The sequence below is a fragment of the Rhineura floridana genome, chromosome 1 (genome assembly GCF_030035675.1).
Source record: "Rhineura floridana isolate rRhiFlo1 chromosome 1, rRhiFlo1.hap2, whole genome shotgun sequence".
Classification (NCBI taxonomy): Eukaryota; Metazoa; Chordata; class Lepidosauria; order Squamata; family Rhineuridae; genus Rhineura; species Rhineura floridana.
Genome location: NC_084480.1, coordinates 241,516,127 through 241,538,646, shown reverse-complemented (window position 1 = coordinate 241,538,646; position 22,520 = coordinate 241,516,127). Strand labels below are relative to the sequence as shown.

The window sequence follows — 22,520 nt, the reverse complement described above, 5'->3', positions numbered from 1 at the left end:
ACCCCAAATCTCTTGATGAGAGCTCCCAAGGGCTTCATATAGATGTTAAAGAGCATGGGGGACAAGATGGTACCCTGCGGCACCCCACAGCACAACTGCCAGACAATCACCCAATGCTATTATCTGAAAACAGCCTTGGAGATAAGATCAGAACCACTCTAAAACAGTGCCTCGAATACCCATCTCACCAAGTTGGCCCAGAAAGATACCATGGTCAATGGTATCAAAATCCACTGAGCGATCAAGTAAGAGTAACAGGGTCGCACTCCCCCTGTCCTTCTCCCGATAAAGGTCATCCATCAGGGCGACCAAGGCCAATTCACTCCCATAACCAGGCCTGAACTGAGACTGGAATGAGTCAAGATAATCTGTTCCATCCAAAAGTACTTGAAATTGCTGCGCCACAACCCTCTCAATCACCTTCCCTATGACAGTAAACCGCCCAGAGAGCTTCGGCTATAGGGCGGTGTGTGTGTGTGTGTGTGTATAGAAAGAAAGAAAGAAAGAAAGAAAGAAAGAAAGAAAGAAAGAAAGAAAGAAAGAAGAGGATATCTGTGACCGGTTGGTAATTGTCACAAACCAATTGGTCCAGGGTGGGCTTTTTCAGGAGTGGTCTGATCACCGCCTCTTTCAGGGTGGCGAGAACCACTCCCTCCCGCAATGATGCATTGACCACATCCTAGATCCACTTGGTCAATCCCCCTCAGCGAGCTTTAATAAGCCAAGAAGGGGAAGAGTCGAGAGGACACATTGCTGGCTGCATCATCGCAAACACTTTGTCTACGTCATCAGGCTGCATCAACTGAAACCGTTCCCAAGAAGTTGCAGCATGCATGGGGTTCATGTTCTTTTATGTATCAGTGTAGCATTTGGGCAAGTGATGTAGGCACCAATATGCTAGATGTTTCAATGTGGCAGGATTAGATGTGGTTGCTGCTGCTATAAATTAGTCATTCGAAGAGCCACTTGTGCTGTTGGGTTTGAAAGATACATTAGCAGTCTCTCTAACGTGTCTCGAGAGGGGTGTTCTCCTTTATTATGTTGGACTTACTCCATTTCAAATATACCCTGTCTGGGTTCACTAGAGACTGTTTTTAGCAGTAGATATGTACAAATTTCTACAAACTGATTATTCTTATTATTTTCCAGTTCCTACCCATAAACAATAAGAAGTAGCCAGCTTGTGTGGTTACACATTAGTAGTAGTAGTAGTAGTAGTAGTAGCGGCGGCGGCAGCCACTGCTGCCGCCACCGCCAGCCCTTGTAGGCACATTCTGAGTTAAAAATTATTATTATTTCCAATTGCTAACCACAGAGAGCATTATTAACATTAAATAAAACATTTATTTCCCCTTCACTCACTAGTGCTGTTGGCAATCTGCCTCCTATATGAAAGAGTCTTTCTAAAAACATTTTTTCGTGGAAAAAGCAAACTTAAATGTGACTAGCATGACAACCCCTGGAGCTACCCACCTGAAATTTGGCAAGGTTAGTTCCCTCTATTGGGATACCATGTCACAAAATTTCATGTCCCTATGAAGAAAAAATGCCTGTTATGTCTGTTTTAATTTTAAAACATTTTAAAATTTAAATTTAAAGGTAGCTAGCATGAAATTAAAATTTAAAGGTAGCTAGCACAAAAACCCTTGGAATAATCCACCTGCAATTTGGCAAGTTTAATCCTTTATACAGCAGTTACCATGTCTCCAAATGTCATGTATCTAGGTCACAAAACAAGAAAGTTATGGCTGTTCTGATTTTGCAATGTACGTCAGTGGGATTTCTGGAGAGCTCTAATAAACGGATTGTGATCCAAATTCAGATCTGAATTGGGTTGGATCAGATTCGAATCTGTCCAGACCAGATTGGGCCTGATTTGTATTTACAAATCACAGCCAAAAAACAGATCAGGGGGTCTATGCACAGCATTGGTAGCAGCCATTTTGATGATGTCATCATAGCCAGACATAATCTCTTCCAGGGGTGTCTCCTGGCTGATTTTCAAAGTACAATATGTATACAACTATAATCTGCAACTTGGAACTAATAACCAGAAGTGAAATTTTTAACTTTATTTCCTGCTAAGGCTGTGTACTCAGGGCTTAATCCACTCTGGAGGGGCTGCTCTATCTGCAATTTCATTTACTTCTGTTAAAAGGGAAAAAAAATTATAGCTGTTTCTCGATTTCCCATTATAGTGAATGGGGAAGGGAAACAGCTTCATTTTAAATTCTATTTCAGTCCTGAACAACATGTTGAATTTGAAATATATGGAGTGGCTCTGAAACAGATTAAGCTGCTTCCCACAGCTACACATACAGATATATTATAAGAGTGTGACTATGTACACCCTCATTAAATTATACAGCCACAAGAGTGGCTGCATACTATAGTCAGCATGGATTTTTCGCATTCCGCAATGTTAAATTGAAAATACCCTCCATGCCATTCTGATCCTTGCCATAAACTCATTTCAGAACAAAACCTTACAAAACTTATGATCCTGAACTCAGAAACACTTGCTTAACAGCCCTCTAAATTTTCATGGCGATACACAAAACCATCAGAGAGAATCAAGAGTTCAAAGTGTAAAAAGAGAGAGAGAAAAACCAGACCCCTTTTGGACTTTTTTCTGTCAGAGTTCTCATAATCTGTTGAAATTAATTAAAAATCAGCCATATTCACGGAGTATCTGTAATCCTATTACTGACCTTGCCCCATACTCTGACCTCAATCTTCTGCAGTTGAAAAGTTTTTTTAAAAAAGCCTGGCTGATTTTTAATTAATTTAAGAAATTTAGCATTGAACTCAGGCTGGGCATGCTCAATAAGAACCAACTCTCAGTGCTGAGAGAAGGCTCCTATTCCCTTCACAGAGCTCCAGTGGCCAGAGTGGTTTAACAGTCAGCCACTCTGACTGAAGCTCTGTGAGGGGAACAGGGCATCTCCCAGCAACTCTCAGCACCTTTCACTAATTACACTTCCCAGGATTTTTTGGGAGAAGCCATGACTGTCCAAAGTGAAATAAAGGTCTGGTGTGGATGTGGCCAGGGACAGCTTTGGTTTAAATTTGGGTGGGAGGCTACATGTGCCAGATGTAGAATAAAAAGGTGGGGGAAAGCCTGAAAAAGAATGATTCTGTTTACAATGTTTTCCTTTTGGAAAGGAAAGGGGCTTCCCCTCTGCCCAGTGACCACCCATCCAATCTCATCCCCTCCCCCTTCCTCCCCCCCTCCACATCCTGCCCTCCTCCTCCAGGTCAGTTTCACCTATCCTAAGCGTGATTGCGCAGGAGTAAATCCAACTGAACTCAAAAAGCATGCAAATTGTATAGTTGCGTAGTTTATGATTAAACTATCAAACCTGCCCTCCCCTCCTCTAGCCCCTTCCCTCCCCGTCCCTTCACCCCTCCCTTCCCCTTCCAACCTCCTCCTTCCCCACCCTCCACCCCCATGGTCAGTTTTACCTATCCTAGGACTATGACCTGGGAGACCAGGGTTCAATTCCCCACACAGCCATAGAGCTCACTGGGTGACCTTGGGCCAGTTACTGCCTCTCAGCCTCAGAGAAAGGCAATGGAAAACCACCTCTGAATAACGCTTACCATGAAAACCCTATTCATATGGTCGCCATAAGTCAGAATCAACTTGAAGGCAGTCCATTTCATTTTCAAGCATGATTGCATGGGCATAAATCCCATTTAACTCAATGAGCATGCAGATCATCAACTCTGCCCCACCACTCCCACCACCTCCCTTTTGCCCTTTCCCTCCCCCTTCCTTCACCCCTCCCCCTCCCCTTCCGATTCCCTCCTTCTCCCTTCTGCTCCCCTCTTCCCCCCTTCCTCCTTCCTTCTACTCTCTCCTCCCCCATGGTCAGTTTTACCTATCCTAGCCATGACTGCATGGGAGCAAATCTCACTGAACTCAATAAGCATGCAAATGATCAGACCTGCCTTTCCCCTCTTTCTACTCTCCTCTCTCTCCCCTCTTCCTCATCCCCTGCCCACTCCAGGCCTCCCTCCCCATGGTCAGTTTTACCTCTCCTAAACATGATTGCAAGGGAGTAAATCCCACTGAACTCAATAAGCATCCAAATGATCAATCAATTCTCAGCAAACTTACACAGGATTCCATTTCTTACCTCCCGGATTAAAGAGCAGAGAAATTCACTAATAGGCAAAAAACCTTGCGGTTTAAGAACGTACCTATAGCCCATAGATATTTCTATCAAACTTTAAAAGCAGGGAAATTGGGCAGCTATAGCAAATGCATCAGGGGAGCAGGAGACCAGACCTCCTCTGAGATACTGTACTGCCATACGCATTTGTCAAAATGCAAACACAATTTGGGTTGGTCTTTCACAGTCCAATCCACTTCCTGTGTAGCTTGGAAGAATTTGGTAACATGGGCCTCTGAGCGTGTATCAACAATAGGAATAATATATCACGTTAAATACATTCAAATTTATATGTATACAACTTTTAATTTTTTTAATATGAGTATTTCTTTCTTTTAGTAGTTTTCTATATGTTTTCACATTAAAAACATAGAGTTCATCTCTTAAAAATTATTTAGCATAACTTACTTCGGATCTGCTTTTTTATTTCCTTGGCTGGGTCCAACCAATTCTGAAAAGAAGTATTTTAAATAATTGAATCAGATATACAAACACTATTTTAAAATTCATATTGAATAACAAACAAAATAAGTAAAATATAATGATCCAGCCAAAACTGAGCCCTTTTAAGTCCCGTTAATTTCAGTGGGAGAGGGATAGACATAAACTTAGTAGCTGTAATGTCTCCAGTTCAAATTTTGCATCAGCCATGATCTCATATGATGAGACCTCAAGTAAGACCCTGTTATATCAACCTCAACTTCCTAGCTGCAATATGGATAAAACAATAACCCATGGTATAAAACTGGTTATTTAACACCAGTTCAGTAATATTTTTGTCAGCAGAGAAATAATATTGAAAATTTAGATGCTGTACAACAGAATCCTGCTTCACTGACCTGTTCCCACAATATTGAAGAGGCAGAAGAAACTAATGTCCGATATTATTCCAATACCTATATGGATTTTGAAAAACAGCCCTACATACAAGTGTTTTCTTAACTGAATAATGTTTATGCTGTGGTACACAAGTTGGCTGATTGTGCCTGCTAGCTTCCCCTTAAGACTCATTATTTTGCCAATACTTGTAAGTTGGTGCTAACTTAAACCATTAAGGGGCCTATGAACATGCCGTATCTATAGTGAAGGAGTCAAATGAAGCAAAAAGCTTGTAATACATGAACAATACACATGTATGAGCAGATCATCCAAGAGCAGATGTCCCAATCAAAGACAAGTGTTTTAGTGTTAAGGGAGTTTACAAAGATTGAAAAATTTTATTATGAATCAGTGGAGAGCTGCTGTGCTGTATTACTTGCATGCATAAAGGACTCTTTCTACACCAGCCACAATAATAATGATTTTTTAAATGTACAGAGTAACTATTTCAGCAGTAGCTCATGTTGGAATGGGTGAAGGACAGAGACAGTGTTGTCCTCTATGCAGCAGTGGTGCTGTATTGGTCAGGACGGGCATGAAGCAGGGTGGTGCAGTGGTGGAAAGGTCAGGTGAACTTCAGTTGGCGGCGGCCCCTCCAGGTGCCCCACTCCATCCTGACAAGTGCAGCACTACAGTCATCTGGAGGATGCACTTGCCTCTCCGCCCCCCGCCTCTACCAGCAATGACTAGTTTTGAAGCTTGATGATAATCACACATACAATCTTTGTTTCATTTATTTAGGATTAAATGCTTCAGTTTTATCACTTTTCCTCATTTTATACTTAATTTAAATTATTGACTAATTTTACCTTTTGGCTTTCCATATCTTTGTATGTTAACCCAAAATAATCTTTTTCCAACAGATTTAGATGTTCACATACTATGTCGAACAGCACGTGGCCTTTTGAACGTTTCTGCAGAAAAAGTAAAGGTGAAAAAAATTGAGTATCAAAACACATGATTGTTTATAAATGAAAACAATTCTTTGGAATCAGGTAATTAAGTGAATACTGATTTGATTTCATGCCAAAGTTTGATATCTCTTTGTTCATAAGGTTCTTCCATGCCTGAAATACTTCCTTTCACTAAAAGGTATGTCCTCTTAGCATGAAATAATTAAGTCTGATTTCAATACAAACATAATGGGATGGATCCAGAGAAGTGCAAGCAAAACTCAGCTCAAAAGGCAGGTGTTTGTTTTTTTTACTGTTCTCCTCACTGAAGCCCCTTGACTGATCCCAAATTCCTAATGGTTGAGGGACCACATGGAATTGCATGGGGTGGGGCATGGGAGGCTACAGCAGGAAGGGGAAACTGGCAGAATTTGGCAAGGCTGCTTCATGGGTAAAGAACCTTTCCGCTTGAATGCATCTTTGGATCCAAGCCCACACATTTCAAGATCATCTGCCACTCCTGCACCTGCATGGTCAACATTCATCAAACTAGGGGGCCAACAGTGGTGGCCATTTTTAGCATATGCACAGATTTTGACAACTGAACACCTTACTAGCTCTCAGTCAAATTCTCTTGATTTCTGAAATTGACTTAGGCTTTTTGTAAAGGAAAATATTATTTGCCAAAAAATAGAAAGCCATGGTTATAGGGCTAGGAACATCAAGTATGTAAATTTTATAACAATGAATGTAAGGGGTTTTAGGAAAAACTAAAGCCAACTGTTTGTAAAGAGGTGGAGGTGGTGTTCCTCTTGAACAAAGAATTTTGCACACAACTCCAGACAGAATTTCATGGTTGTCTAGATACCATCCCCCTTTAGGATGCACACCTTAACGTGGTGAGGGGGTTTGAGAGTGTTGAAGAAGCTGAGAACAACACTGTAAGGAGTCTAGACCAAGAGGCTAGACTCGTAGCAGGGGCACCCAAGGCGGAATGGTCAAAGCTGAGACACCAGACTAAGATGCATCCAAACTCAGAGGAAGGCAAAGGTAGACCACCTCTGAATATCTCTTACCACAAAAACCCTATGAACAGAGTATCCAAAATGCAACACGAGATAGTGCTGTGGAAGATAAGACCCTCAGGTCAGAAGGCACTCACCAAGCTACTGGGGAAGGACAAAGGACATGTATGAGTAGCGCTGTGACTAATGACACAGCTGGGTCAAAGCCGAAAGGAAGCCCAGAGGCTGATGTGCACAGATGCAAAAGGAGAGTCCGGAGTTGTACGACGCACACAATAGGAACATGGAACGTGAGAAGCAGGAACCAGGGAAAGTTAGAAATTGTCAAGCATGAAATGGAACGCATCAACATTACAATACTTGGTGTGAGTGAATTAAAATGGACAGAAATGGGACATTTTCAGTCAGGCAACTACAAAATATTTTATGCAGGAAATGAGAAATTAAGAAGAAATGGGGTTGCTCTAATAGTGAGAAGTGATGTAGCAAAAGCAACTAGGAGCTACAACGCAAGGTCTGAGTGAGTGATATCAATGAGATTAAATGGGAAACCTATTAACATAACCACCATCCAAGTCTTCACTCCAACGGCAAATGCAGAAGTAGAGGAATTTGAGAGATTTTACGCAGAAGTACAGGAGGAAGTTGATCACAGACCAAAAGATGTTCTGGTAATCATGGGGGACTGGAATGCAAAAGTAGGGAACAGAGAAGAACTAGGAATTGTGGGGAAATGGGGCTTAGGAGACAGAAATGAAGCAGGAAAAAGACTCATTGAATTCTGTTAAGTCAATAATTTGTTTCTTGCAAGCACATTTTTTGAGCAACCGAAAAGACGACTGTACACGTGGACATCACCAGATGGTCAATATAGGAATCAAATTGATTATATAATTGCTAGCAGAAGATGGAGAAGTTCCATACTTTTGGCAAAACCAAGACCAGGAGCAGACTGCAGTACAGATCATGAAATGGTCATATCGAAAATCAGAGTAAAGCTAAAGAAGAACAACAAAGCACTCATAATGCCAAAATGCAATTTAAATAACATCCCAGAAGAATATAAAGATCAAATAAGGAACAGATTTGAGGTTTTAAACTTAGTTGACAGAGAACCAGAAGAACTATGGAGTGAAGTCAGAGGGAAGAATGCAAAAAGACAATAGCTCTAGTTAAAAAGAGAGAAAGACCTCAATGGATGACTGAAGAAACACTTAAAATGTCAAAGAGAGAAGGAAAGCAAAAGCAAAAGGCGACAGAAACACGGTCAGAATGTGTCAGGCCCAGGATGAGACTCAGGAACCAGACCAGAGGTTGTAGTTAATTCGTGTTTTATTAGGGTAATGTCCAAACAAAGACTGCGTCTTCTCATGAATCAATACAGGGATACAGGTCCTGCGGCATTGGGAGAAAGTTGACAGAGCAAGGGGCTGCTTCCCGCCTGTTCTTTAAGAAGGGGCCAAACGGGCGCGCAACCTTTCGCTCCTCCTTAACTGCCCCTCAGGTACTGCCCGCCTTCCCCCCCTTCTCTCCTGTCTTTTCAGCTGTCTGCGTGTGCGCGGTGAGGGGGGAAGCATCACCCCCTCCTCTTCTGAAGTTTCCGATTCCACTATGGGGGATAGGGGAGGAGCTGATGGTAAACTGTCTCTCCGCTTTTCTGCTGTGATCAGCCCTCCCTCTTGCTCTGAGCTGCTGAGAAGGGGGGGCGTGGGAATGTCCAGGGAGGATTCTGAAACTCCAGAGCTCTCAGGCTCCCCGTTGCTAGGTGACCCTATCACTGGCATTTCCTCTGTTTCGTCTTCACTCCAAAGGGGGGAAGTTCCCCCCGTTCCCTCTGCCATCCATCTGAATCCTCTTCTGCCAACTCCCTGGGACCCCAGCTCTGCCTCTCGACAGAATGCTAAATGCAACAATACAGTGACTAGTACGTAGGGACAAAGAACTATTACAATAGTTATTGTATAGAAATAGAAGAGGACAACAAAAAGGGAAGAACAAGAGCCCTATTCCAAAAGATTAGAGGAATGAAAGGGAAATTTAAACCATGAGTAGGGATGCTGAATAATCAACAGAACACACTGACTGACCGAGATGAAATAAAAGGAAGATGGAAGCAATACACTGAGGAACTCTATAAAAGAGATGCCAGATTCATTCACAGAGGGACCATATGATGAACAACCAGAAATTTTGGAATGTGAGGTAAAAGCTGCTCTTAAAATACTTGGAAGAAACAAATCACCAGGAACAGATGGCATACCAATAGAGTTGCTACAAGCTACTGAGACTGAATCTGTCCAAATTTTGACTAAAACTTGTCATCAAATATGGAAAACTAAAAAATGGCCCACAGACTGGAAGCGTTCAATATATATCCCAATTCCAAAGAAATCGGATCCCAGGGAATGCAGTAGCTATCGAACAATTGCCTTAATATCCCATGCAAGTAAAGTAATGCTCAAGATTCTACAACAAAGGCTCTTACCATATATGGAGCAAGAAATGCCAGACGTCCAAGCTGGATTTAGAAAGGGAAGAGGCACCAGAGATCATATCGCAAACATACATTGGATAATGGAATGGACCAAGGAATTTCAGAAGAAAATCAACCTGTGCATTATAGATTACAGCAAAGCCTTTGACTGTGTAGATCATGAAAAACTATGGAATGCTTTAAAAGAAATGGGGGTGCCACAGCATCTGATTGTTCTGATGCGCAACCTATACTCTGGACAAGAGGCTACTGTAAGGACAGAATATGGAGAAACTGATTAGTTCCCAATAGAAAATTGTGTGAGACGGGTGTATTTTATCACCCTATTTGTTTAATTTGTACGCAGAACATATCATACAGAAAGAGGGACTGGACCAAGATGAAGGTGGTGTGAAAATTGGAGGGAGAAAGCTGTGTGGATCCAGAATTGGCCTCCACAGTCACAGTAACAGCCACTGTTAAAGACCTTACCCTGGAAGACAATCTTACTCGGCCACAAGTGATCGCCTATGAATGAATGAATGATTAGCAGAAACCAGTAATGATTTAAAATGAATGCTGATGAAAGTTAAAGAGAAAAGCACAAAAGCAAGACTACAACTCAACGTCAAAAACACTAAAGTAATGACAACAGAAGATTTATGTAACTTGAAAGCTGACAACGAGGACACTGAACTTGTCAATACCTCGACACAGTCATTAACCAAAATGGAGACAATAGTCAAGAAATCAGAAGAAGGCTAGGACTCGGGAGGGCAGATATGAGAGAACTAGAAAAGATCCTCAAATGCAAAGATGTACAACTGAACACCAAAGTCAGGATCATTCAGACCATGGTATTTCCGATCTCTATGTATGGATGTGAAAGTTGGACAGTGAAAAAAGCGGATAAAAGAAAAATCAACTCATTTGAAATGTGGTGTTGGAGGAGAGCTTTGTGGATACCATGGACTGCGAAAAAGACAAACCAGAACTATCACTAGAAGCTAAAATGATGAAGGTGAGGTTATTATACTTTGGACACATCATGAGAAGATATGATTCACTAGAAAAGACAATAATGCTGGGAAAAACAGAAGGGAGTAGAAAAAGAAGGCGGCCAAACAAGAGATGGATTGATTCCATAAAGGAAGCCACAGACCTGAACTTACAAGATCTGAACAGGGTGGTCCATGACGGATGCTCTTGGAGGTCAATGATTCATAGGGTTGCCATAAGTCGTAATCGACATGAAGGCACATAACAACAACAACAACTAGATACCATGTTGCTTTCTGTTGCATTTGAACAAATATTTCCAAACAGCAGTGCAAGAACATGTACATACACGGTAAGGGCCGATTCAGAACTCTTACAATGAAGAATTCTTTATTTGACATGGAACTTTTAATTGGTGACTAATTTATAACTAACCATGTGGAACTTTACTCATCACTAAATGAATTATGTTGGTCAGGAAGTTTTAAAGAACAAGATAGCATAATGTAGTGGAAATACTGAAAATGTTGGATAACCATGACAACATTTTAAAGAAAATGTAGTGAGAATACTAACATGATCACAATAATGAATGTAAATTACTGTAGTGTGAAGACATTTTCAAACTTCTGGGATAATTTACAGAAGGGATTAAATGAAAGCAGGGCAGTGTTTTTATAAGGCTATGTAGAATTTGAAATAATATTCACAATTATCTGGCCTGAATTCACTATTTTGAGAATTTTGGCAGCATTTCTACAAACAATAAGCACAGAGCTTTAATCAAGCATGAATAACATTGTGCTTGAATGTCTACAAAAGTGTCCAAAAGTAGAAAATGCATTCCAATATATCAGAGGGCCCAAACTTGTTCCTCATTTTTCTTTCGATACACCTAAAATTTGGAAAGATTGATTCTACAGTACTACCATACAGCCAGATTCTGATGCAATGCACTATATCTATATATAGGTCTACACACGTCATCCAATTTTCTTAGAATGCTTCCAGGCTATCTGTTTACTGAGAATTCATCATAATTTGTTTGCAGGGAGGTTAAATGATGTATTTATTTATTTATTTCCCACCCTTCCTCCCAGCAGGAAATTTATTTTATTTATTAATAGAGAATAATAATAAACAACATCATTTAACCTCCCCACTTGGTTTTGCATCATGCAAGTGTTATCCCACAATTTCCAGTGCATTAGACTGTCACATTCCTTATCGTAAAAAGTCCAATCTTTTGGGAAAGCAGGTAAATTCCGCAAGGCCTCCCACAATCAACTGAAATGGCATGACCTGAATCTGGTGGTCTATGACTGAATCTCACTCAAAAATAGGTTATGAACCGACAAATTAAGCTCAAAATGTCATACATACAATATATGGTAACAGATAGATCGTAGAATGTGTACTCTGGATTATTTAGTTTCAGCATTTGTATGTTACCCCTTAACATTTCAGCTCTCTGGAGAACTTATGATAAACAGTTTTTTTTAAAAAGTAAATATTTAAAATGAAACCTAACATCTTGACAGCAAAAACAAATCTCACCATAGCATCAAAATTAGAAACACAGAATTTAAAATAGAGAGGTTTCAAATACATAAGATGTTTAGAAGGCCTAAGTGAACAGAAAAGTCTTTGCCTGGTCCCAAAAAGATTACAAAGATGGCGTAAGGCGAGACTCCCTAGAAAGGTTGTGCCATTACCAAAAAGGCCCTCCTCCTTATGGCTATCTGTCTCACTTCATTTGGTGGGGGCACTTAAAGCAGGACATATCTGAATATCACACTCTACAAAATGCAGGAAGTATTGTGATTATACATCCTTCAGACTGAGATTTCTGAACGTTTTGTTTATAGGAAACAAACACATCCCTAACTGTTAGGTGGACAATACAAACAAATAAAGCAAAACAAACTTTATAACCTTGAGATACAAAACAGAAATAGGAGTATATTATCTGCATTAAAATTAATGAGAATTACTCCACAACATTACAAGTGCCATTCTTAATCTAAATTGTATTGAAACAAAATTATGCTAAGTAAACTCATTCCATTCTGCAGCTTTCCCCAAAGGCTATGCATTTATAACCTCAAATTATTAAGGCTCTTCAGAAAGCAATTATGAAAAAGGGGAAAGTCGCTATGTAATTTGCTAAAGAGACCTCAAGAAATCATTTTGGATGACAGAAATGGACAGAGCATTAGATGAACAAATTATGTTTTGCACCATAATACCAACTTTACCTGAGTTTTTCCAGGTTATTTGCATAAGGATTTTTTTTTTATCATCGTCTCTATTTAGAAGATTAAGGAAAAAAGATATTAAAAACCAATATACTTCTCCATGGTGAAAATCAGGGGACTGACACACTTTTTATTCCTTAATTTCCACACATTCTAGATTCAGTTTCCCCAAACAGAAGACTGTTACTAAACACTATCTCTTGTGGATGTAAATTGAAGAAATTAATTCAAGACAGATGGTTGTCAGCAACTATGGTTTTGGTTTAATCCTTTGCAATTTATGTAATTCTAGCAAGAGATTCCAGATAACTTTTGCAAGGACCATGGCAAATGCTAAAATGAAGCGTTTTGGTAACATCTAACACTATATACTTTCAAACATAGTTCAATACTTGAAGCACTTAAAAGAAATTAGGAAAAAGTTGTTTAATCCGCAGAACAAATTGTAGGAAGAAGTGTGATATTAGAGTTTTCTGTCTTTTTGTTGTTGAGCATTTTAGTATCAGTCAAGCCAAACAGATGTGGAAGCAGAAAGACCATTAGTAGATTATCAACAAAACTGCTGGGCTCAGAATAATATTAAAGCTCAATGGTGCAATTTGTATCTATTTGCATTTGTATGACGACAATACAATGCCTTGTTATTTAAAAGTCAGGCAAGTTCAAAAATTAAAGATGCTTCAGCTGGCAAATCCGTATGCCTTCACAGCTGATTGCTTTGATAAACCATGAGCAGCTACAGGTTAAAGGTATTTTACTGGAGGCCTGCAGGAGGCAGGTGCATCCCTTAACATGTAGCTTGATTTTAAGAGATAAACATTCATTAACAGCAAACCTCCAGCAATTGACCAAACACTGAAATTCAAATTATCATCAAGAACTCATTGTAGTAGATAGATGAGAAGGAAATATATCAGTTAAATTTGCACTTTGTGTAATTTCTAATGTGCACCTTCCACTTTGGCTTCATCTGACTTTTAACAAGACCTAACAAACTAACGTGTATCCTTGTTTGACACAAATTATCTGCCACACATCCTATATAGCACATCTCCTGATAACATTTTATTTATTTTTTAAAAATCAATAAACTACTTAATGTAAGCAGTATACATAAAGCAGTATAAAATATCAATAATGCACATATTAAAATCAGCAAAATTTTAAAAACAAGTAAACAGCACTACATTATATGACTGGGTAAGCTTGCTCAAATAAAAACAAAACAGAATAGTTAGGGTGCCTACTTTATGTTAATAAGCAGGGAGTTCCAAAGCACAGATGTTGCCATACTACCAAATAAGCCCCCTCACAGATGAGGAACAAAGTTCCACAGACAGAAGCGGCCGAGTAGGCAAGGATGGAGCAAAACCCTTCAAATAAAATGGCCCCAAGCTGTTTATGTACTAATAGTAAAACCTTGAATTTGGCCAGATAATAAATAGGCTGCCAGCACAGGTCTTTGAGTAAAGGTCGCATTAGACTGTGTGAAGGTGTATCTAAAGAGAACCAATCAGATTACATTTCAGTTACTCGTTTCCTTCCCTACTAACAACACAGATCAACTCTAGGATTGAAAGCATTAGAATTCGCCTACTCTCCACGATGCAGTTAGTAAAAAAAATCAATGGAGGAAACGAAATAATTCCTTCATGCTATACCATATACCATTCTCTTGTTGCCTTTACCCAACAGAAAAAAGAGGAGGTAGGGAAAATACAGACTTTCTGGCCTCACAAGCTCCAGATCTTAGCTGAAATTTATTTATTTATTTATTTAAAAAGTTTATACCCCGCCCTTTTTCCGAGGAACTCAGGGCGGCTTACATTAAAAACCAGAAATAATTAATAAACATGATATTCATTTTAAACAATTTACAAATAAATTAAATAAACAAGTTAAAACTAACTACATTAGTTAAAAGCCCGTCTAAATAGAACAGTCTTCACCTTAGGAACCAGACCAACGGCTGTAGTTAATTCGTGTTTTATTAGGGTAATGTCCAAACAAAGACTGCGTTTTCTCATGAAGCAATACAGGGATACAGGTCCTGCGGCATTGGGAGAAAGTTGACAGAGCAAGGGACTTCTTCCTGCCTGTTCTTTAAGAAGGGGCCAAACGGGCGCGCAATCTTTCGCTCCTCCTTAACTGCCCCTCAGGTACTGCCCGCATTCCCCCCCTTCTCTCCTGTCTTTTCAGCTGTCTGCGTGTGCGCAAGCATCACCCCCTCCTCTTCTGAAGTTTCCGATTCCAGGATGGGGGATAGGGGAGGGGCTGATGGTAAACTGCCTCCCCGCTTTTCGGCTGTGAGCAGCCCTCCCTCTTCCCCCTCTTGCTCTGAGCCTGAAAGAGGGGGAGGCGTGAGAATGTCCAGGGAGGGCTCAGGCTCCCCGTTGCTAAGCGACCTTATCACTGGCAGTTCCTCTGTTTCGTCTTCGCTCCAAAGGGGGGAAGTTCCTCCCCCTTCCCTCTGCCATCCATCCGAATACTCTTCTCCCAACTCTCCGGGATCCAGCTCCCCGGGATTGGGACCCCAGCTCTGCCTTCCGACACCATCCCCCCTCCCAGGCTGTGCCCCCCTCCCCTTGTCTGGCTTGGGACGGTGGGGAAAACGTTGATGGAAAAGTTTTACCAATTCTGGAGCATGCACATCAGCTTGCATGATCTGTCAGCCACCCCATAGCCTTTCCAGTGAATCAAGTACTGCAGCTTGTGGCGTCTGATCCTGGAATCTAAGATCTCCTCAACTTCAAACTCAAGCTGCTCATTTACCAGGAGTGGAGCTCCGGGAGGTTCCTCCGGCCGTAACTCACTGGGAGGGGCGGCTTTCGTTAAGAGGGATCGATGGAACACAGGATGTATTTTAAACGTGTCAGGCAGCTTCAGTCGGTACGCCACGGGATTGATTTGAGTTTCTATTTCGAAAGGACCCACCCTCTTGTCTTGTAATTTTCTACATTTGCCCGGCATCTGGAGGAAGCGGGTGGACAGCCATACCTGGTCTCCCGGTTGAAGGGGGGGCCCCTCCTTCCTGTGCAGGTCAGCAACTCGCTTGTACTCCGTTTTGGCTTCGCTTAACTGCTGTTTCAGTGTCTGTTGCGCTGCTTGCAATTCCTTAAGGAAGTTCTCAGCTGCCGGTACCAGCATTCCTTCTGAGCTGCTTGGAAAGGCTTTAGGATGGAATCCATAATTAGCGAAGAACAGGGTTTGTTGAGTGCTGGAGTGCAGAGAATTGTTGTAGGCGAACTCTGCAAAATGCAAATATGATACCCAGTCAGTCTGTTGATAGGACACATAACTTCGTAAATATCTTTCCAAAACGGCGTTCAAGCATTCCGTCTGCCCATCTGTCTGGGGGTGATGGGCAGAGGAGAGTTTTAATTCCGTCTGCAACTGTTTCCACATTGCTCTCCAAAATTTGGCTGTGAACTGAGTTCCTCGGTCTGAGACTACGCTGTTTGGCAATCCATGCAGCCGGTAGACTTCTTTGATGAATAACTTGGCCGTTTCTTTAGCCTCTAAGGCCCCTGCACAAGGAAGAAAGTGTGCCATTTTGGTAAGTAGATCCACCACTACTAAGATGGCTGTCATTCCTTGGGACTTGGGTAGATCAGTTATAAAATCCATGGAGAGGTCCTTCCAGGGTTCGTGTGGGACAGGCAACGGTTGTAACAGTCCTGCTGGTGTCCCTGTTTGTGTTTTTGTCCGCAGACAGACAGAGCAGGACTTTACATAACTCTCAATATCCCGACGCATTTTAGGCCACCAGAAGTCCTTGGCCACGTTCTGAATGGTCTTGTAAATCCCAAAGTGTCCCGCTGTGATGGAATCATGACACTGGCATAGGATTCTGAGCCTTAATTCCCCTTCTGGCACATATCTGGCGGTTTTGAACCATAACAGTCCATTTCTCCAGTGAAAGGTTACTTCTGAGTCTTGACCTTGTCCCGTCTCCTGCTGATATTTTAGCATGTCTGCATCTTCTTGTTGTGCCTTTTTGAGTTCCTCTTCCCATGAAGGCTGGCATACTCCCAACGTTAATTTCTCTGGCGGGATTACGTACTGAGGCTGGTCCTCGGATTCACTTTCTTTGTATTGTGGCTGTCTGGATAAGGCACCCGCTCTCTGGTTTTTGGCTTGGGCATGGTAAGTAATCTGGAAGTTAAACCTAGTGAAGAACTGGGACCATCTTATCTGTCTCTGGTTCAGCTTTCTGGCGGTTTGGAGGCTTTCAAGATTCTTGTGGTCGGAGCGCACTTCAATTCGATGAGAGGTCCGTCCCCTCTAGGTATTGTCTCCAGTTTTCAAAAGAGTCCTTGATGGCCAGCAGCTCCTTCTCCCAAACTGTGTAGTTCTTCTCTGCAGGCTTTAACTTCCGAGAGAAGTACGCACAGGGGTGCAGCTCCTTCCCTTCTTGGTCTAATTGTAGCAGGACCCCCCCGATGGCAAAATCTGAAGCATCTGCTTCCACTACGAAAGGGTGGTTCGGATCAGCAAAGCGCAGAATGGGCTCAGTAGCAAACCTTCTCTTCAGCTCCTCAAAGGCCTCGGTGGCGTTCTCTGTCCATTGAAACTTCTTCTTCCCCCTTAAACAGTCAGTCAGAGGAGCTGTTAATTTGGAAAACCCTGGAATAAACTTTCTGTAATAATTGGCAAACCCCAAAAACCGTTGTACATCCTTTTTGGTGACAGGTTGGCCCCAGTCCAATATGCAGCTTACTTTCCCTGGGTCCATCTCCACGCCTTCCGCTGAGATTCGATATCCAAGGAAGTCTAGAGACTTGAGGTCAAATCCACATTTCTCTAATTTAGCATACAGGTGATTTTCTCTCAGTCTCTTCAACACCGTCTTCACATGCTGGTCGTGGTCTTCCTGGTTCTTTGAGAACACCAGGATATCATCTAAGTAACAGATTACATACGTGTCCAACAAGTCTCTAAACACGTCGTTCATGAATTTTTGAAAAATTCCTGGCCTTCCACAAAGCCAAAACGGCATGACCAGGTATTCATACTGTCCGTAAGCGGTCAAGAATCCTGTTTTCCATTCATCTCCCTCCTTCATTCTGATCAGATTGTACGCTCCTCTCAAATCCAACTTTGTGAAGATTTTTGCAGAGCGCAGTCGGTCCAGCAACTCTGAGATCAGGGGCAGCGGGTAGCTGTTGGGGATGGTGATCTGGTTCAATGCGCGATAGTCGTTACAGGGTCTGAGTTCCCCTCCCTTCTTTTTCACAAACAATAGTGGCGCTCCAGCAGGGGATTGTGAGGGGCGTATGAATCCTCGCCTCAGGTTTTTATCCAGGAATTCCTTCAGGGCCTCCCTCTCATTCTCTGTGAGAGAGTAGATTCTCCCTGATGGGATGCTGGCTCCTGGCACTAGGTCAATCGCACAGTCGTAAGGGCGGTGGGGGGGTAAAGTCTCTGCCTCTTTTTCATCAAACACATCTTTGAATTCTTCATACTTTGGCGGCATGGTCACTTGCTCGATCTCTTGCACTGCCCCTGCTAAGGTGTTCTTGATTCCTTCAGGTTGACAGTTCTCCTGGCAATACTGTGAGGTGAACCACACCACCGCCTCCTTCCAACTTATTTTGGGTTCATGCTTTGCTAGCCAGGGCATTCCCAGAATCACCTCAAAGTTCGAGAGATCTGACACGTATAGCGAAATGAACTCTTCGTGCCCGGGGATTTGAAGTTTCACTTCCTCCGTGGCTTGTGTCACCCCTCCTGACTTCAGGGGTCTCCCATCGATAGTCTCCACAGCTAGGGGAGCGTCCAGTTTCCACCGGGAAATTCCATGACGCTTGACTAACTTTGCATCAATAAAATTTGTGGAGGCTCCACTGTCAATTAAGGCAGTGGAATTAAACACCACTCCTCTGGAAGTTGTAATCCGAATAGGCAAGACCAACACCCCCTTTGAGGGAGGTTGGATCGTTGGGGGGCCTTTATACAACGCTGCCCCCAGTCCACCGGCCTGCACGTGGACTGGGTGTTCTAGTTTCCCGACGGCTCGGCTTTCCCCCCTTTCAGTCCACAGTCTCTGGCCACATGGCCCGGCTTTGAACAATAAAAGCATAAACGTTCCCGGCGTCGTCTTTCCTTTTCTTCTTCCGACAGTCTTGGCCTAGCCCCTCCCTGTCCCTCAGTTGCATTACCTGCCATCCCTGTAGTGGGAAGGGTCTTGTTGCGGGATGCCGAGGCTGAGTATCTCGGGACCTCCTGCTTCCTTTCCAGGCGCCTTCCTTCCATCCGGTGATCTATCTGTAGGCATAGCCGGATGAGCCCTGGTAGGTCAGCGGGGGGGGGAGGTCCTGGCCAACTCATCCAGGATTTCAGCATTTAATCCACTCCGGTACATAAACATCAGGGCGGCGTCATTGTAACCAGTTTCCTGGGACAGAATTTTAAAAGGGTTAGTGTACTCGGAAACAGTCCCTTTAGCTTGCTTCAGAGCACCTAGTTGCCGCGCTACTGTTTCAGCCCTTTGCGGGTCTTGAAACATCTCGGTCATCTCCTGTATAAATCCTCTGTACCTTCCTAAGACAGTATCCTTTCTCACGAGATACGGAGTCACCCATTTTGCAGCTTCTCCCTCCAGGAGGCTAATCACGAAAGCTACTTTAGCCCCATCACCTGGAAATTCCGTGTGCCTGACATCCAGATATAACTCACATTGAGCCACGAAGGTTGCCAACTAATCACTTTGTCCCGCGTATTTTGGGGGCAATCCAATGGGGAACTTTACTACGGCAGCTGGAGGGGCTGTTCGCATCTGGTCTATCGTGGCCTTCAAGGTTTGATTATCCGTCTTCAGCGCCTTGACTGCTGCTAGTAGGGCTTGAACATCCGTCTGCAAATCAGCTACCTTAGTCCTCAAGAGTTCCACTTCTTCCGTCTCAGAAGTGGGGTTCGTCCCCCCCGCTGCTCCCTTTGACATCTTGTCCCAGTCAAGTGAAGAGAGCGTTGAGGGTGATTTAGGTGGCTCTGTCAAGCTGTCAGGCCCAGGATGTGACTCAGGAACCAGACCAACGGCTGTAGTTAATTCGTGTTTTATTAGGGTAATGTCCAAACAAAGTCTGCTTTTTCTCATGAAGCAATACAGGGATACAGGTCCTGCGGCATTGGGAGAAAGTTGACAGAGAAGGGACTTCTTCCCGCCTGTTCTTTAAGAAGGGGCCAAACGGGCGCGCAACCTTTCGCTCCTCCTTAACTGCCCCTCAGGTACGGCCCGCCTTCCCCCCCTTCTCTCCTGTCTTTTCAGCTGTCTGCGTGTGCGCGGTGAGGGGGGAAGCATCACCCCCTCCTCTTCTGAAGTTTCCGATTCCAGGATGGGGGATAGGGGAGGGGCTGATGGTAAACTGCCTCCCCGCTTTTCGGCTGTGAGCAGCCCTCCCTCTTTCCCCTCTTGCTCTGAGCCTGAAAGAGGAGGAGGCGTGAGAATGTCCAGGGAGGGCTCAGGCTCCCCGTTGCTAAGCGACCTTATCACTGGCAGTTCCTCTGTTTCGTCTTCACTCCAAAGGGGGGAAGTTCCTCCCCCTTCCCTCTGCCATCCATCCGAATACTCTTCTCCCAACTCTCTGGGATCCAGCTCCCCGGGATTGGGACCCCAGCTCTGCCTTCCGACACCTGCGCACGAAAAATTGATAATGAGGAAGCCAACCGAACCTCACTAGGGAGAGAATTCCACAGTCCAGGGGCGGCCACCGAAAAAGCCCTATTATGTGTCTCTGCAAGATGAACTTGCAGGAAAGAAGGGGTAATGAGAAGGATCTCGCTGGAGGATCTTAGAGTCCGAGCAGGTTCATAGAGGGAGAGGCGCTCTGACAGATAGCCTGGACCTAAGCCGTATAAGGCTTTATAGGTCAAAACCAGCACCTTGAATTGTGCCCGGAAACAAATGGGCAACCAGTGGAGCTGATACAGCAGAGGGGTTGTATGTTCTCTATATCCCGCCCCAGTTAGCATCCTGGCTGCAGCTCTTTGTACCAATTTCAGTTTCCGAGCAGTCTTCAAGGGCAGCCCCATGTAGAGCGCGTTACAGTAGTCTAATCGGGATGTAACTAAGGCATGTGTCACCGTGGTCAAGTCTGACTGATCAAGGAACGGGCGCAGTTGGCGCACCAATCTTAATTGAGCGAAAGCACTCCCAGACACAGCAGAGACCTGTGCCTCCAGGGTCAGAGCCGAGTCCAGGAACACTCCCAAACTGCGAACCTGTGATTTCAGGGGGAGTGTAACCCCATCCAGCACAAGTTGAATCCCTATTCCCTGATCCGCCTTCCGACTGACGAGGAGCACCTCTGTCTTGTCAGGATTTAATCTCAGCTTGTTCGCTCCCATCCAGTCCATCACTGATACCAGGCATCGGTTGAGAACCTGGATGGCTTCCTTGGTTTCATCAGGTGGAAAGGAGAGATAGAGTTGGGTGTCATCTGCATATTGGTGGCACCGAACCCCAAAATTCCAGAAAACCTCTCCCAGCGGTTTCATGTAGGTATTAAATAACATGGGGGACAGAACTGAACCCTGTGGGACCCCATAGGTCAATGGCCAGGTGGTCGAACAGGAATCCCCCATAACCACCTTCTGGGTTCGTTCCTCTAGGAAATCACATTTAATGTTCAAGATTCACTGTGCCTAGGGCCTTGCCTCTGTCATACTGTTCTTGATATCTCTTTTATACATCTCTGGTCTTTTGATCTTACCAATCACTTCTGCAGTATCTTTTTGCTACTCAAGTCCTTTAAAATGTATGCTTGCCATCCTGTCTTTTTCTCCCATCGCATTAGTATTCTTCTACTGCTAACGAACTTGTTTCAGCCTTTGTTCCCTTGTACGATGTCATAGAACACATCTTCAATTCCTTAGAGCATTACAGTTTTCTGTCTTTCCTCAGGAAATTTTATTGTATATTTGACAAGAACAGGTGCAAGTAAATATTGTTGTGTCACTAGAAGGCTCTGAGAATTCTATAGTTTTCCTATTGTTGTATGATATCTATAAACATTTTTTCTGAGACCAGTACCCTTCACAACAGGAGTTTGATGAGTTCTTAATGAGATAGCAATAACCATTAACTTGCCTTGGGTTATACTGGCAGGGACTACAATAACAGAATAACAGGGGTATATATCCGTGTGAAGAAACATAATAATCACAAGGTATGTATTGTCTGTATTTTATCTACAGAATTTGGGCTATGCTAGATGTGACATTAATTATGCAATAAATGCACACAGTTTTGTAAATAGCAGCCATGGAAGGCTGTAGGGAGGGGTGAAATGGGAGCGTTTAACTCTTCTGCACCTGTTGTGGTCCTGAAAAAAAAACTCATACACATACACACACTCACTCACTCTCCTGCTATTTGCATCATGAGAAAAACCTCAGCTAGTGCCAACGGATCCAAGTAGTAGCTTTAGCGACTGGGATGATTTTCATCAGCAACATACCAGAGGGAAAAAGTTAAACTCTCCCTACCTACCTCCTGCTGAGGCTGCTATTTACATTACAAAATTGTGCATGTTAATTTAATTCATGCACTTAACATCTCATACAGTTTGGTCCCTGAAACCACACCATTTGTTCAAAGAGGTGCAATTCTGAAGTCCAGGGCATTAAAAAGTACTATAGTGAAAACTCGTTACAGCATAGGAGTCAGGGGACGAAGGATGCACCTGCATTATAGGGCTTCCATGTTATAATGAGAACTGCACTGTAAGGGTTAAAGCCAGTGAGTATAGTACTGTACTGATTTGTAGAGGGGCAAAAAACCCACTACTGCTGCTGAGGAACTAAGCAGGAAGAAA

General features: G+C 43.1%; 1 protein-coding gene across 17 annotated transcripts in view; it reads right to left on the bottom strand.

Annotated features, from left to right (window-relative positions):
- EPB41L3 (erythrocyte membrane protein band 4.1 like 3) overlaps positions 1 to 22,520 on the bottom strand; it is a 265,820-nt gene that overhangs the window by 78,933 nt on the left and 164,367 nt on the right. For all 17 annotated transcript variants that reach the window (XM_061596036.1, XM_061595962.1, XM_061595905.1 and 14 more), the window contains 2 exons: positions 5,867 to 5,971; positions 4,587 to 4,629 (listed from right to left, as the gene is read on the bottom strand). In XM_061596036.1, the coding sequence (XP_061452020.1) occupies positions 4,587 to 4,629; positions 5,867 to 5,971 (148 nt within the window). The remainder of the gene's footprint in view (positions 1 to 4,586; positions 4,630 to 5,866; positions 5,972 to 22,520) is intronic.